This window comes from Eurypyga helias, unplaced genomic scaffold (assembly GCF_000690775.1).
Source record: "Eurypyga helias isolate BGI_N326 unplaced genomic scaffold, ASM69077v1 scaffold42453, whole genome shotgun sequence".
Classification (NCBI taxonomy): Eukaryota; Metazoa; Chordata; class Aves; order Eurypygiformes; family Eurypygidae; genus Eurypyga; species Eurypyga helias.
The window spans coordinates 1-16,691 of NW_010241637.1; the positions used below are offsets into that span (position 1 = coordinate 1).

The following is a 16,691-nucleotide window of genomic DNA, read 5'->3' on the forward strand; positions in this document are numbered from 1 at the left end:
AAGCAAGATTTTGACGAGATAAGGTTTTATGTTTCTTTTATTAGACCAACTGAAACTATGTAAGTAACTATAAAAGCAGAAATCTTCCCTAAAAAGCCTCTAATGTTGTTAAGCAACAAACCCACTGCTGCAGTTTTGTAAAGGATCTCAAAAACTACGCTCATTTGGAAGAGAAGCAAAGCCTCTGAAATTGTAATGTTTTTCATGAGCTTTCATTTCAGGTCATTCAAAACTTTTTACTTTTTACCACAGAACAAAACTAAAATGCTACAGAAAAACCCGATGCAAAGCCTAAGCCAAAGGCTTTCAATCCAGTATTATGGATAATACGTAGTGTTTATAATGCACATTTTAATATAAAAAGAAGTGAGTACTGAGTGACAGAAAACAGATATATGGTACAATTTTGCTTCGGCACAACTGGACAAAGCTACCTGAACAGTATTACATGAGGGTGACCAGAAGGGAATGCGAACCAAAGACCACCAGAACTTTATTTCTCTTGTGCAGAAACTGAACCTGAACTTTTACTCCAAAAATTGCCGGGCCGCAAAAATCTGAACCAAGAAGCGCTACATCAGATCACAAGTGTAGAGTAGTGATTTCACCAAAATCTAGGTGGCCCTGTCAAACAGCATGACCATTTGCACGTGCTGTCACCTGCAGAGCCTCCTCACCTCTCCCACCACCATGCACCAGCACGACCCTACAGACTCGTCGCTACCCACTCCTCTGCTCAGGGCCCTGTCACAGGTGCTCGAGCTGAGCTCTGGCCCCTCATGGGGACGTGGCCATGTGTTCTACTCTTCTCCCATGTGGGAAAGCCTCAGGCTGTTACCTGTAACAGGGCCTGACAGTGCGCCTTTCATCCCCATCAACCTGCATTTGTCCTTCGTACTATCACCAGTGTCCTTCTGTGTCCAGCACGTGCTGGATCTGCTTCTGTAAGGGGGCAATTCTTGAGGGCGGGCAGGCACAGACAGGAGCTTTGGGGCATTTCTTCCATTTTCTGCTTCCCCACTGACCTCATACAGAGGGTAAAATGGAATTTCTTCCAGGCCCACATGAGGGATTTGAGGAGTCAAAAAGATGCCACAATGCTTTGCTGGAAATACAAAAGGCATCCTACTATTGGTAGGAGAATGGGAAGAGGGTGCTAACCCCCCACTTTCCCCTGGCCCTCTCTATTTAGAAAAAAAGTCCTATTTTCTGATGTAAGATGATACGGGCTTGCTGACTTGGTTAACAAACAGTTAACCTCAGTTGGAACAGTCAAAACCAAACTGGAATCAAACTGAAAAATGTCCTGGTTTGAGTCCTTGCTTACACCATTTATAAAGCGTGTGATTCCGTGTCTCCCTCCAGCTGTCACTGATCGGAAGCTATATATAGGAGAAGACAAAGCAGCAGCCTCAGTGATGTATGAAAGCTCTTAGCAGTGAGGTTTTTGTGTATGCAACTGAAACAGCAGCACGGTGTGCTCTTGTACGTATTTTGTACAACAGCATAAACACTGAGGACCAAATCTAAGAAAAATTCAGCAACTCTTCTCTAAAAAGAAATTGCTATCTATTTGTGCCTGTAGCACCACAAATCTCCCAGTCTCCTCATGAAAACTTCTGGACTCTTCTTGTAGTATCCTCAGCTCTGCTACATCATATGGGAAAATGGAAATCCGTAATGTCCAGCTGTAAAGGATACTGTCATGCAGGCACAATGCCCAGGATGTGTCAATCTTTCCATGTTTTTTAATTGTTTCTTTAAAGCCAGTTTGTTTACAAGATTCTTTAGTATGAAAACATTCTGCATCTGGTTACAAGCAACAGTTGCTTACTTTACCAATACAAAAAAGTGTGTATGTGAGTTTGAAATGCCCCAAGGAAAATCAGCATGCAGATAACAGTGCAGATCAGGGAGACCACTCCAAATAGCTCTTAAGAATATATCCCATTATGAGAACATAAGGAGGCCTGTTTCAGAGGAAACAGTACATCACCAATGAAATCAGATTCATTTTTTTGTATGACAAACAGAAGTGTCACATGCAGCAGCTTTTATAAAGTAGCCGTTGTAGGTCATTATTGCAAAGTACAAACACATTTAATTTTAAATAATCTCCTTTTAAATGAACTTTGTGTTACTACCTGAATCCATCTTTATTTGCCTCGGTGAGATGGCAGGTCCCTCCATTCTGACATGGATTTTGAATGCAAGAATTAATGGGCACACTGCAGTCTCGACCCTATTTGGGAAAATTCAAAAAAAAGAAGGTTAGTAAGACTCATGTCACCTGAATCAACGTCTCTTGCTCCCTCACCCTACGCGTGGCACCATGTACAGGAGGTCTGTGGTCTTCAGACTCATCGTATCACCGTTACTGATGGACAGTTATATTCATCACTCAAGTGAGAATAGGGGTAGGGCAACTATTCTGACCAATGGGACTGGTGGGTATCTTGGTATCATTTCTGTTTCAAGACTTTAGTTAACTCTTTCGTTTGAAAGTTTCAAGGAAACTGCTGATTTCATCATTACTCTAACACACGTTAGACTCTAATGTTAGATACCCTGAAAAGAATTAGTCATGACCAAAGGTAAGCAGAAGGCCACACACCGTCAGCACAAGACCACATAGTCAGCACTCATTCACCCACAATCACCAAGTGCTCAGTTAAGCACTGCAACAGAACACCGAACTTGTTACTATGCATCACCAAAACCTAAAGGGGCAAATTCATTTTTACCGTGGAAGCTGAGTTTGAATTTCTCTACAGAACACACTGAATCCTGTTTGAGATATCATCACTGAATCAGCTCCCGTCTTAAAGATTGCCCTAAAATATACATCAGGTCCAACCGAATATCACTAGCTTGAACAACCTTCCCTGTTACCAACTGATTTTTTTATTGGCTCTTCAAGGCACAGTCATATTTCTCTGATCAGTACATTCTTCTGATTATAACAACCTATTTGAAAAATTGGCAAATACATCAAAGAATTTGGTCTTGCTTTTCAGTTACTCACACAGTAGGGTGGAATAAAGACACCTGAAAGTCTCAATACTCAAGGGATCTGTGCAATCACAAGAAGTTCAAGAGCTCTCTACTCTTCCTACTGAAGATCCTGTTAGCAGTGGCTCTCTGCCAGCTCATCTACTGGAAAGCTGATACATGACTGTAATCAAGATGAGAAAAATATCTCAGGAGATACATTAATTCAGTCAAGGTTGCTGGTTTTGTTTATTTTTATTTTTTTTCCCCCTTGGTTTAAACCCCATTATTTACATTGTACTTCAGAGGAATAACAATGGTATGTCTATTTGTAAGCCTCTAAGCAGAGAAGGCAGATGCCAGCCTGTGACATCAGTTCTTACCAGCTGTAACTTTTGCGTATTAGTGCTGAACGCTACCTCGCGGCTGCTAACTTCCCTTGCTGACAACACTCATCAGAAGTCCTTCCTTCCTCCACTGAATTTGCCAGAGCTTCTGACCCTTTTCAGACTTCACATACCTGGTGTGATGTACTGAAGTGGGGGACACTCAAATAGTTTCTATAGTCTCATTTTTTTATGATGGCTGGGTTGTCAAAACGAAGCATCTTGATGCTTCAGCCACATAATACACGAGAGCAACTGTTGGTTGTTTTTCCACCTCGCTCTGAGACTTCATTGTTCTCACCTAAGATACACTGTGACATTAGAATTAATGAGAAAACTAACGCTGTACTTGGCAGATACCTGCCAACAATTTTCTTGCCTCAGGATAAATACAGTGGGGTTAGAAAAGAACTGCCAAAATGTTCAAGGAGATGAAGCAACTACTTTAGAAGAAGATACTATACAGACTAGGACTCTTTAGTCTGGAGAACCAAAAAAGCTGATGGGGGTGATATGATTGAGGTTTACAAAATCAGGGAGGTAGCAAATGCAGAATCTGTCACACACTAAATCCCTCAGCAGTTAGAGGGACACTGATTTCAGAAGATGAGCTTAATACAGACTGAAGAAAATACTTGTTCCCAGGTATAAGCTTCTGGGATGTTTTTGCCACAGGAGGTTGTGAAGTCAGAGAGTATAAAAGCCATCAGACAAATTCACGGGCAATTGATCCCAACCAGACAGGAAAGGCAATAAGCAGTCATCAACATCCCTAGTTGGATGATGGTGGGTGCTGGGAGAACTGGAGAGGGGTGGTGGCCAGGCTTGTGTACTCTCCTCAAACTTTGCTTTTGCAAACTTTTGCAAGATTTTCTGCTGCTCCCATGAGAGAGAGAATGCTGCAACAAACACACTACAGACCCATTATTGCATTTCTCACGTTCTTATGTCAAAGTCGCCTCAAAGGCTTATTTGGCTCTCAACATAAGAAATCGTTCCCTACCTTTTTCCGAAAGAACCTAGCTGTTGCCTGAACCAAGACTACAGGTTTTTGTGTGTTACAAGGGAACAGATCTTTCAGGAAAACCACACAAGGATGGATTTGATCAGTTTGTCTATGGCCGCATGTCTGTTTGGGAAATCTTGCTCTAGAGCAAAGAATAGGCTGGTCACATCTCTCTAAACCTTGCTCAACACTGCCCACCTCTCTTACATGCTACATTGATCAGAAGTTCATGCTCAGCTCTTGACTGGTATGCCCATTTCCAGCAATGTGCCCAGCCTGGGGGTGGCAAGGCAGCAGGACAGGCGGTGCTGGTCCTGTGACAGCTCAAGCTTCATTCATGCTTTAGGTACTATATAAATAATAGTAGCAATCTTACTTTGTCTCTGGAGTGTTTATCTTGAAATTGATGCAGTCTCTATTAAGCTAAAGCCATTAAAAAACCAAAACCAGCTTCTAAGTGTGAACTTTTCTAGCGTTCATTTGATGTGGTCTCTACTCATGGTGCTAGGCTCTCCCAGGCAAGTGTCATACAGTGCAGTCCTCCAAATGCTACCGAAATCTTCAGCATTTTGTCAGGTAGGACATGCTGCCATCGTACTGTGAGCAGAACTGAAACACACAGGACTTATACTTTTGTCCAACACCACAGAGGAGCTTTGTTACAGAAATGGGAGACAAAGCTGTATTTCTTGAGGCTCCATCCCCAGAGAGGAGAAGCAGCTTTGCATTTTAAAATTTGTGCAGATACAAGGAAACAGGGCCATCCTTTCCCTTGGCTGAAGCAGAAGAGAAACATTTCCAAAGAACAGCAGCAAGACCTGGCCAAGCCCCTGCCTCGCTGTGAGTTCATTCCCCCAACCCAGCAGCACGTGAAGACCTCACCCAAGACCTGGCAGAGTGGGTTTCTGCTTCATCCGTGCTCCATTTGCCAAACAGCCTGTCCTCCATTTGAAATCCCGAGCCCCCAAATGGCTCAGGGAAGAATTGGGAAAGAGCCGAGGGAAGCTCACGCAGGTTTTCTTTCGGCAGCAGGTGGTCTGCGGCACTTCACGGATGCGAGCAGTGCAGCGTTAACGCTAATCCGCCGCCACCCTTCTGCAACACTGCCTGGGTTTTGTCCATCTGTGTTGTGAATCCTGTGTGTTTACTACGTTATCCTAGTGAGGCCGGAAGATGCCAGTTTTTATACTTCTAAGATCACAAATACTTCTCCTGTGTCCCTGAAGAACTGACTATTTTACAGATACTTCCCTATCATCAGTTACTTCTGTTTTACATGAAATCTTCATCCCTGTATCACTAACATATTAAACGCTTTGCAGCTCAGCATAGCAAGGGGCAAAGCAGAACCCACAGCATTTGTTTTGCTGAAGGGTTTTGTCACAGCTGAAACAGTGGAGAACGGTCCCATCACTTCTACTGTAATTACTCAGATTATTTTGAATGTTCTTGTGAAAATTTAATAAAGATAAATGTTAAAATGAGAGCAAGGCATTTTCAGCCTCTCTCACTGACATATGAAATTTCTCATGACTTAGACTCAGCTCTCATTTCTGTACTGAACATGGCTGAATTATTGGCTTCTTGGGCCTCAGGCACCATGGAAACCGATTAGTATGTGCTGCTGAATCAGACTTAATTACAACACTAAGTTGCTATGTGGCTTTAGGAAAATTAGAGTCTCTCTGACTCAGTTTACTCATTGTAATAAATGAGCAAACAGCATTTAATCCTTCTCTGCGGATTATCTTCTCTGAGTTGACTTTATCAATGGCACATGGAGAGCCCACAGAACAAGTACAATTTCTCTAACAGAAGACTCTGAAAACCAGAGAATTCTGAAAGGAGAGAAGCTGCAGAAAATACTGGTACTAATAAATCAACAGCAAAGCAAGGCCATTTTATTTCTGTATAAGACTGTCACTTCCCAGAAGAGCCTAAAGACATTCTAGAAACATCTTTCAAATGAATAATGCAGTTCTCTAGTCTCAATTTACAGTAAGCCTGTTCTTACTGGAAAAATGGAACTGCTGTCAAGCTTCACAAAAATTAATTTATCTATGAGTTGGGGAGAACTCTTTGAATCACATTCCCTGGAAATAACTATTTTTACAAAGGAGAATATTGTATATTTGCTTCGAGACTAAAGAGCCTTTTAATGAAGTCTGAATCAGAAAAGGAGGTGCAGACTTTGTTTCAAGGACAGACAAGAAGATATAACTGTCTCAGCAATTCAGAGAAAGAGGATGAAGGTCCCTCTGTGTGCAGTATTTTATTTCTAGAGCATTTTTAAGCTGCAATATATTTTTGTCTAGTCTGATAGGAAAGCATCAGATCCAAAACACTTTTCTCATTTTCTGCAGGAGAGGAAAGAATTAGGTGTCGAAACATGACATTTCTGCAACTAATCAGAACACATGTATGTTCAGAGCCCAGCTGCCTTTTTAAATCTGAAGTACCTCAGCTGCTCCAGATTTTATCTGGGCTCCTCCAGCTCCATATTTCAGTGAATGAGAACAGAAACTATCCACTGCGTTTAGGAAGTGTCAGTTCTTCATTTCATACTCAACAGTAATTAACCGTACTGGGCATTAGTGCATACACAAGCTGTTCCTCAGTACTGCTGTGCCAAATTCTAGCCTTTACAAGTAGCCAATACTGGAAAACATTACATCATGATTAGTAAAACACCCAAGAACAAGTAGCAGAAAACGAATAAGGAACTCAGCAGGACGAACAAAGGATAATGTGATAAAATAGCACTCATTTGCTTTGACACTGTTTCAACCACTGCAATGATCTTTTTTTATAATTAATTTTCACAAATTAGTACTGTCTGTGGAAACAGAAAGCTTTGTTCAAGATGGCATGGCACAGATTTGACCCCTGTCCATTTTAATGAGATCCTTCACCCGTTTCTAACAAGAGCAGGCACAGATAACAGGCGGCAGCGTGGAGCTCGCCAGGCGCAAGGGAGAAACCTCCCGTGTATAGAACGATCCCCGCTGACTGCGGCAGAAACACGAGCCAGGCAGTGATGGAGACCCCAGACCGGCAGAAGTCTATCCAACTTCAGTGGTTTGTGAGCAGGGAGACCTCTTTCTGGGTAACTACAGCCTTGTTCAATGACTAAGGTGTTCTAAAACATGCTGGAAAAATGAGAATACAAAAGAAATACCAAAGTTTATTTGTTAACAATATACGTGTTCATAATAATTCATATTTAGATGGTATGTATAGAGGACAGATGGTAGTGTTCATGTGTTTAGTAAAAATACTAGAGGAAGACAAAAAACAGTTGATAGAGACTTTAAATTAAGAACTAGGAAATTTTCACAATCAATTATCCAGCTCTGAATACAGCTAAAGCTTTTAGGGAAATCAGACAAAATTAACAGCTACAAAGATGCTGTATTGCAAACCTAGTCCTTTGCATTCCTAACAGCAGAAGTGATGCATCCACATCCAACTCTCAGTTATCACAAAAATTAAGACACTTGTCTTACAGGTGTCCTGGTCAGAAGATAAGAAGCATTTAGTGAAAGGCTAAGTAGATCTTCCACTTCATGACAGGCTCGAAGGAAAATTCACAGCAAAATAAACTGAGAAGTACGCTGGGTTCTATGAATGCGTATTCCGGAATGTTATTCAAACTTACAGGTGTCTGCCAGCTTTAAAATTTTAATCTCCTAATGGTGTGAAATCAAGAAAAAATGGACACTTACAGCCCCTATGTATAGTTTTGCTCTGCTTACGCAGAGCTTGGGAAGTATTTTATTAAACACAGTCTTCTGAAGAATTCTGCGGTATGCTGATTGCTTGGGTGTGAAAAACTACGTCTACAATATGCCAGTGGGACTCCTTCATATATTCAGACCTGGGAAGGTCTAGTAGCAGAGGGAAGGGCTAAATGTGGTGTGTAAACAAGTCATGATTCCTGGTGCTGGAGAGGAGAGGTAAAACCACATAAGAACATAACAGAAGACACAGAAAGATAATTCAGTTTGATGATGATTTTCTACTTGAGTACTCCTAAATGGATTTTTTACTTGAGTTTTTCTTCTTTTATGCTTCGTAAAGTGAGAACCATGATCAAAGGTTTTCCTGAATCATCCAAGAAAGTATGAACTGATGCTGAAGTCTTTTGCCTAGTGGTATCTTTACCACAGTCTTCTTTCACCATTTGAAACCTTTATCCCTCTGTCATAAATAGTCACAACTGGAGAGTAAATTAAAGTATTTGCAGGGCAGGAAGGGAAAGACATGTCTCTCAAAGTTTTCATCTCTCAAGTTCTATTTTGAATGTGCATTTCAGAGCGTTTCATTGCAAAGAAACCCAGTATTTGCTATAATGATATTGTGAAAAGGAAGAGTTTTACACCTACTGGCAATCTTAAAGCAAGTTATGAAGGTTATCATGCCACCTTATGCTAATTGCAGCGTAAAGGGCTTGATGGACACCTCAGCGATCACTGCAAACGCAGTTGCTCAGCTTTGTGAAGGGAATGCTTAGTTATCAAATAATTTGAAATGTTTCAACTGAGTGAAGAATGGAACTAACTTTAAAATGTGAAATTAATCTAAATTCTTTTGCAGGAAGGGCTAAAAAATACAGCACTGGAGATTATTCTCCTGTTATTTTACCAGTGGAACCATTTGAAACTGATTTCTGCATTGATTGCACTGATATTAAGAGATATGCAGACAGCTTACACCCTGATAGCTATAAACCGTAGTTTGAAGCTCCTCAAGAGATCCAGGTGATACTGTTTCCTTGTTTATGCTCTTTCTGGCCATGGCTAACTCTCAGTCTGGAAAAGATGTAGATGATGCTCATTGGCAAGGTCAAACATTGACAAGAGCTGGCACGGTGTATGATAGATCCATCTGCTTAGGCATATATACAAATTCTTTGGCAAGGCATGGATAATATCACAGTAATTTTGGATCCGATTGCTTTTAGATTGCCAGGTGGAAGTTGAACAATTTTGATCATCTGTTGTTCACAAAAATGCTGTGACTCCTCCTTCTGAATGCAGACCTTGCCACACACATCCATGCCTTGGTTGCCTCGAGGTTAGGGTACTCAGTGGAGAAGAAATGACTGTTTCTCCTTAGTCATCTGTCCCAGTAGGGTAAGAAAAATGTACCTCCTGTGGCTTGCTGTTTATAAGCCAATTAATTTAACATGAAAAAGTGATTAATCACATCTATTTCTAGTTTTGAAAGAAGTTTTGCAAAAAATTTGAATTTACTTAGACAATTCTGATTTCTTTTTTAGTTCAGTGAAAGAAGTTTTGCAAAAAATTTGAATTTACTTAGACAATTCTGATTTCTTTTTTACTTCAGTGTCGTTGTTTATACAGCTGTACTTATGCTGACACAACAATGCCAGAAAAAGGTGCTGCTCACAAGCATCATGTGAAATAGTATTTGCTAAATGGCACAGAAGCTAGATAATGAAAAGGAGATACACAATACTGGCTTTGCTGCAGTCGCCCTGCTCCCCCCCCAAAATCAGGAATTTGGCTGAAGTCCCTCTGAAAACTTTCACAGTGTTAGTGTCTGAAGTAAAAATACAGGTAACAGTTATTTATTCCCCACCACCTTCAGCACTGTACAGTTATGGTCTATGCCAGTCCAGCTTCATCTGGCACCTGATTAAACAATAATTGGGCATGGCAGCAGCACTTCTTAGTGACTTCCTTGTCCTTGTTAATAAATCACAATTGTCAATTTATAGCAAATTAGGCGAACTCTGCTCTCTTAAGCCTCATTTTATTTAAATCAGAAAGATTTATGATCCTCCAGGGTATAATACACCTTCCATTACCTCCGTAGCTAGTAATCAAGAATATGCCTGTTGAAGTCAAAGTGCAAGGATTCATCATATTATTTTTTAAAAACTCTGATTCTTCTCCTAGGAATATTAAATTTACTCCTCAGTGGACATCTGAGGTTTATCTTGCAATTACATTCATTACCACGTAAATCCTGATTGTCCTTCTAAACCTCTCCTTACATAAGCACTTTAGGTTTCAACGGTCTTTTGGGCTTTTAATCAATGACAGAAGATATGTCATTAATCTATCACGGAGTCAGCTCACATAGCACATATCTGAACTGAGCCCAGAGGTGCCAGACTGGATGGGGCAGGTGCTCTAGGGCTTCCAAGGTTTCTCAATCAACTGGCTGATGCAGATCACTCTGTGAATGCTTTGGGAGATGTAGAAGAAAGTTAGGGATACTGAAAATAGTTGATTTTTCCCAGCATTGCCACTGTACATGTGGCAGGGAGGGGGTTTTTTACAAGGGCCTGTAGTGACAGGACAAGGGTTAATGGGTTTAAATTAAAAGTGGGGAGACTAGATTAGATATCAGGAAGAAGTTCTTCCCGCAGAGGGTGGGGAGCACTGGGACATGTTGCCCAGAGAAGCTGTGGATGCCCCATCCCTGGAAGTGTCCAAGGCCAGGCTGGATGAGGCTTGGAGCAACCTGGTCTAGTGGAAGGTGTCCCTGCCCATGGCAGGGGGTTGGAACTAGATGGCCTTTAAGGTCCCTTCTTCCAACCCAAACCAGTCTGTGATTCTATGATACATGAAATCCAACACAAAATATTTGATGTAAAAAGGACACTGAATTTGTAGTATCTAGTCTCTAATTAAACCAATAGTCATGAATGAGAAAAATGTTTTCAGTACCTTCAAAACACTAAAGTGCCTGTTTATTTTAAAATACATGTTGCAATGACAACAAAACCTTCCCTCTCCGGCCATCAAAGGAGAGCCTCTTTTTTATTGTGAACACTGTAGACAAAGTTATAAAGACTGGATATTTTTATAGAAAACACAACTCCTATTAATAAAAAAGAAAAGAAGATATAATTGCTGTATTTTAAAGTTATTGCTCCAGGCAATTAACCTATGCCCAACACTTAAGCTATTGAATGCAGCCTGCAGGAGAGAGGAGGGACACGTTACCTGCAGGAACCCAATGAAACCTAACATGAGGCAGGGTTTATGTGATTAAAAAATCTCCCCGAAGACCTCACTAGATTTGTGAAATAAATAGACCTAAAGATGCTGGAAGAGTAACCGTCCATTTAAAGAAACATTTGCTGGTGTATCCCTGTCTGCTAAGGATGCAGGTTTTTGGTTTGGAACAGGTCTGTGCTGATAAAAGGCCTCACACTGAAATACGTGTTATATCAGCAAAAATGCCAGTTTAATCTGTTTTGCTTGTGGAAACAAGGCTTGCCAGTTCAGATATCACCAATCCTTTCTGGCATAAACCAAGACCGTAATTCGATAGCGGGTTGAAGTGCGACAGGTAACCCAGGCAGGCAGCAATGTTTTCAGAATAAAACATGCAAATGAATTTTTCAGGCTACTGAATAAATCAAAGATGCCCACTGTGATAACAAGCAAGGGCAGAACACGTATTTCAGAGGCGCTCAGAAGTAGGAGAGGGGACTCCGGGGGCCATGGAGGCAGGCGCCTGCCCCGTGCTGGACACTGACACTGCCAGCAATGGAGTTCAGAGAGCCTGGGTATGACCTTGCCCACAGTGTATGTGCGCTCACCCTTCCACAGTAATCTACTAATTCTCAAGCTAGTCTGGTGTTATATAATTTTTATTAACCAGAGAGAGTTGACTCTCACATGATAGTTTGTTTTCTTTTCAGTGTAGCCTGCTTACAGCAACTTCACCAATTCCATCATCCCCCAAGGAAAGTGGAAAATAAGGCAATTAACCTCCCAGGACAACCTCTGTTCACATTCTTGGTCAACAAAAGAAACCCAACAGCCATATCATCAAGTACAGTCAATGCCAAGAAAGCTTCAAGGATAACAGATGACAGACAATCACAACAAAATCTAACAATAAGAATATTCAGCTGTGACCAACTACGTCAACTGATTCAATTATGCCGAAGTGGTGGGATGCAGAAAATTAAGAGCTGGTTAAACAGAACTTGATTAAGCAGTTATAGCAACCAGCAATCACCTGAAAGACAGACAAACCACAGAGGAAGAAAAATTATTATTTAGTGTAATAGAACCAGGCAAACATAAGAACAAGAGCCTGAAATTCGGCGTAAATGCCAATAAAAACTTCTGCTTTACCCTGGGAAAGTAAGATTAGAACTCTGGTTTCTTAAGGCATTTAGAACTAGACCAGAAAAACAGTAGTAAAAAGAAAGCGGGGGGAATAATCCACACTGACAAAAGAAGGGATATGACGGTGCCCACCTGTGGGTACGGCTGACTATGCACCTTAACTGCTCCGCTACTTCTCCTGATGCTGCACTGAACACACACAGCGAGAGCCTGAAGCTGCTCAACATCTGCTCTCTTGGCCGAACCAAAATGGAAATACTTCTTCGGAGTAGGCTTTGTTGTGAAGGCCCTCATTAGGGCATGCCACAACACACCACTGTTTTCCACAGGTCTTGCGGTGGGTGTATGCCTGCCTCACCACCTCCAGCCAGCAACTGTGGCTGCAATCCCTCCTTAAGCCTTCCTTTTTTATGCTCTTCTAGATGTAAATCTCCATTTTCTTTAGACCTACTATAACAGAAAGGGCAAAAAGATAGAAACACAAGTCTGACTGATGCGTGGTAAGTTTTACAGCATAAGCATACACAGGAAAATACTGTGATTTCTGCCATTTCTGTCTGCCCTAGGATCAGTGTATGAAAGGATAATCACCTACTGCTGACACGTGTTTGCCCTAAAAATCCATACATAAATATGGATCTACTCATTTTACGTGGCCACCCATTTACCTCTCATCCCTAAAGGCTTTTTGCTTTATTTTACTAAGAGTAGAAAATGCTCCTTCAACATGCATTAAAAAGTATTTTATGTACGGTTCAAACAAACAAACAAAAAATAAAACACCCCAGATCACATCAACACATGCTCTAGGAGAATTTATTAGAATGGAAGTTCAAGGCAGAATCACCTCACACAAACAGTATTTTGCCGCACTGATTTCTTCACATGAAAACTTGGCATTGAGCTCACATTCCACTGCCTGTCCCCCCGACCATGACGCTGGGAGAGGAAAGAGGCCAGGACAGAGTAACACACGAGGGCAGAGACGCTTGCTCTCCTGCCTCACGTGGATGGGGGCAGGCTGCTTTAAGAGGTCCTTCCAGTTTCTCCTCCTTTTGCAATTCCAAGTCAGGGATTTATTTGTGCACTGAATGCTGTATATAAGGACTTAAATGCATATGTTAATAGATCCAAGGAAACAAAAGCACGGAGTTACATTTCCAAACAGTATTAACCTAACAAACCAGGCACAGGCTCTCACACAGCTGGCCCGCATCAGCAGCCAGGCACTACTAACCTCGGTTACGTTTGTATAACCCCACCCAAATCAGCCGAAATGAGGAACTGGCCGTTGGAGCAAACTTGCACTGTCTCGGCCTTGAGCCGTAAAAGCTGCTCAGACTATCCGTACATGAGCAAACGCTACCATATCAACGTTTTCAGATCAGTTCTATGCTGAATACTCCTCAAACAGGCATTATTCTAGGACGCTGACAGATCATTCCTGTAACGCTACCGCAGTACATCTCCTCGGCAAAGTGCACATAGAGCAAACCCCATTTGCCTGTGCTCCGAGCGAGCAGCCTCGCGAGCGAACGACGCAGCCAGTGCAGCACCGAGTCCGTGCTAAGGGGATGGGGTCTGTACCGGTACAACCTGCTTGTTAGCGCTGTGCGAGCAGTCACAGCTCCTGCTCAGCTGCATCTACCTGCTCAAGTGCTGGCCCTTAGCTGTATCTGTGTACAGCATGTGATAGACACGAATCCTGCATATGCAAGTGACACTCTGCTTGGAGATCCTCAATTTCTCACCCTGTTTCCAGGACAAAAACCTGGCGCAGGGGGCGGGGAGGAGGAAGAGCCAAATTCCTAACAGAACTTTGGAGCCAGCTTCCTCACTAAGTATCGTTCTGGCTTCACTATAATGCCTCCCACCACAAGATTCTGGCTGCAAAGAATACTGTCTCTCCAAAGCCCAAGAGCTTTACCCAGGATTTTTCCAATTGTATCTGTCATTCTGGATGACTGGTGAAATTGCTTGAACCCTCAAGATACTGTAGTGCTGCTAGAAAAGTCAGGACACTGGCTGAACTCAACAGGGAGGTGAATAGAGCTGGATAAAATTTATAGAGCAGCTCTACCACAGACATGCATCAGCATCTGTTGCCTAAAGTGTGGGCTATGTGCTAGACTAATTTTGCCTATCTTCACTTCCCATTTCCGACAGCTTTTGGTAACAGCAGAACCCAGAGTTGACAAACACCCTGCATCCCAACAGCTCAGGCTCCCATTTACCTGAGCCATCACAGAGGCTCTGGTGATGCCTAGGCAGGTACTGCATTCCACATTCCAGGTTGGCAGTGTTCTTTCATTTCAGAAAAAACACAAGATGTATTTTAAACTCTCCTTCCCCAGTTCTACAAATAACTCATTTGGAAAAAAGGAAATTATTCTCCATTTGTTGTTACCTCATTTTAAGAAAAAAACATGAAAGATGCAAAAATCAGCCAAAAAAACCCCAAAAGGGCATTTTCAGAATACAGCAATGGCAAAATACACCGAGTGTTGGTTTTACTCACCTTAGTTTTTATACTACAGCAACTCAACTAAATCCTTTCTCAATGGCTTATTGATTGCAAGTTTGATTAGTCTCTTGAATTCTAACACACACAGACTTGATTTTACAGTGTCAATGGGAATACATAAAAGCCACACATTCTGCAGGACAACTGAATTAGTACGGTACCGTTATCTCTTTAACAGCCACCAGATGCACTCACACACCCTTGCACTGCAGGTGGCCAGCAGCACTGAAAGCAGAAGAAAGCTTCATTTCTCTACTTGTAATCATACTTCACAATCTAAATCACATATATGATTTAAATAGTATTTCAAAGAATGCTACGGAGAAGAGGGAAAAAAAAACCCGCTGGATAATTACACCTATGTCTGTGTTTACTATGAAAACACAAGATTCATAACATGAAGAGGCATTCTGGCCAGCGCTGGAGGCAACCTGGAGCTCACGCTTGTGCAGCCTGCCCCTCGCCCTTGGTGGCACTCACACCGTCTCCCACTGTCTCTGTCCCCAAAGAACAGCCACAAAATCACTGTTTCAACCATGGCTTATCTACAGCAAACACATTCATCACGCATTTTAAGGGAAGAGCAGCAGCAAAGATAGCCATCAGTACATAGTCTTCCCTGCTCCTAAGTCAGCAATCTGTATTCCTGTCCTCGTCAAACACAACTGCTCGGCCCGCTGGCCTCGCAGCTCAGGTGGTCCATGAGTTATCTCACTTTTAAGTTTACCCAAACCCATTAGGGGCAGCATTACACAATGCTAAAAGCCCTATAAGGTATACATTCAATAGCAAAACCACTGTGAACATGAAAAACAAGAGATTGAGTCATCAATGTGACAGTGAAAAATTAGACTATAGGCTTTTGCAACTACAGTTAAGTGGTAGAAGTTCCTGACTCCAGGCACCAGTTTGGCAATTGGTAACTTAGGTGGCTTTCTGCTAGTTCTGGGTTTTTTTCTGAAGGCTATCATGAGCACAGGAACCCCGGGAAGCGGTCCGTAACTCTCTGTCCCTTTCCAGGGAACACTGTAAAGCCGTCAGCTCATTTGAGTGGGCCTGCATTTGAGAAAGGGTGGGTTTTTCACTTTATTGATGCACTCTTCCACACAGGATTTTTTGGAAATCTACATCAAACAAGGAAAAACAAATGCTGAGAGGGCAGATTTAGGGCAATTTATCAAGGTCTGGGAAATAGCTTCCAGATGGATAGAGCTGTTTGGTGCTGGCTGGTGAGAAGGAAGCAAGGTATTGTTATTGAATTAGCATGAATCTCTGGTGGAGAACCGCGTGGTAGATAGAGTGCTCCTTTCATATGGTTTGCATTTGGACCTGTCAGATTTCATTTTTATTCAGAAAACTGTGGTAAAGACACGCAGTTCTTATTTGCTTATTAAATTTCCACCAATTCTCGCTGTACTGTTACCCAGTGAGTATTTTTAAACTCTAAGGGCCATGCCTGGGCCTGTTTGGTCTTTGCCATGCTTGGATGACAGCTTGGTGCTTACAAGCACACGAGAGGTTTTAGGTTTTACATTCACACACGGGATGTCACCTAAGAAAGTGTGTGAGAGAGGAGAAACGCTGAGTGCACTATGAGGTGTTTAAACTGAGTCACTTCAAAAGAGTATCAAAACTTTTCCAAGTAAAATGATGCACACTGAGGT

General features: G+C 42.0%; 1 protein-coding gene across 1 annotated transcript in view; it reads right to left on the reverse strand.

Moving 5' to 3' along the window:
- Positions 1-2,144: 2,144 nt before the first annotated feature.
- The window catches only part of LOC104507487 (slit homolog 3 protein-like), a gene marked incomplete at both ends in the record, with an annotated part of 32,824 nt that continues 18,277 nt past the window's right edge, over positions 2,145-16,691 (reverse strand). The window contains one exon of the mRNA XM_010148795.1: positions 2,145-2,242. Coding sequence (XP_010147097.1) covers positions 2,145-2,242 — 98 coding nt within the window. The remainder of the gene's footprint in view (positions 2,243-16,691) is intronic.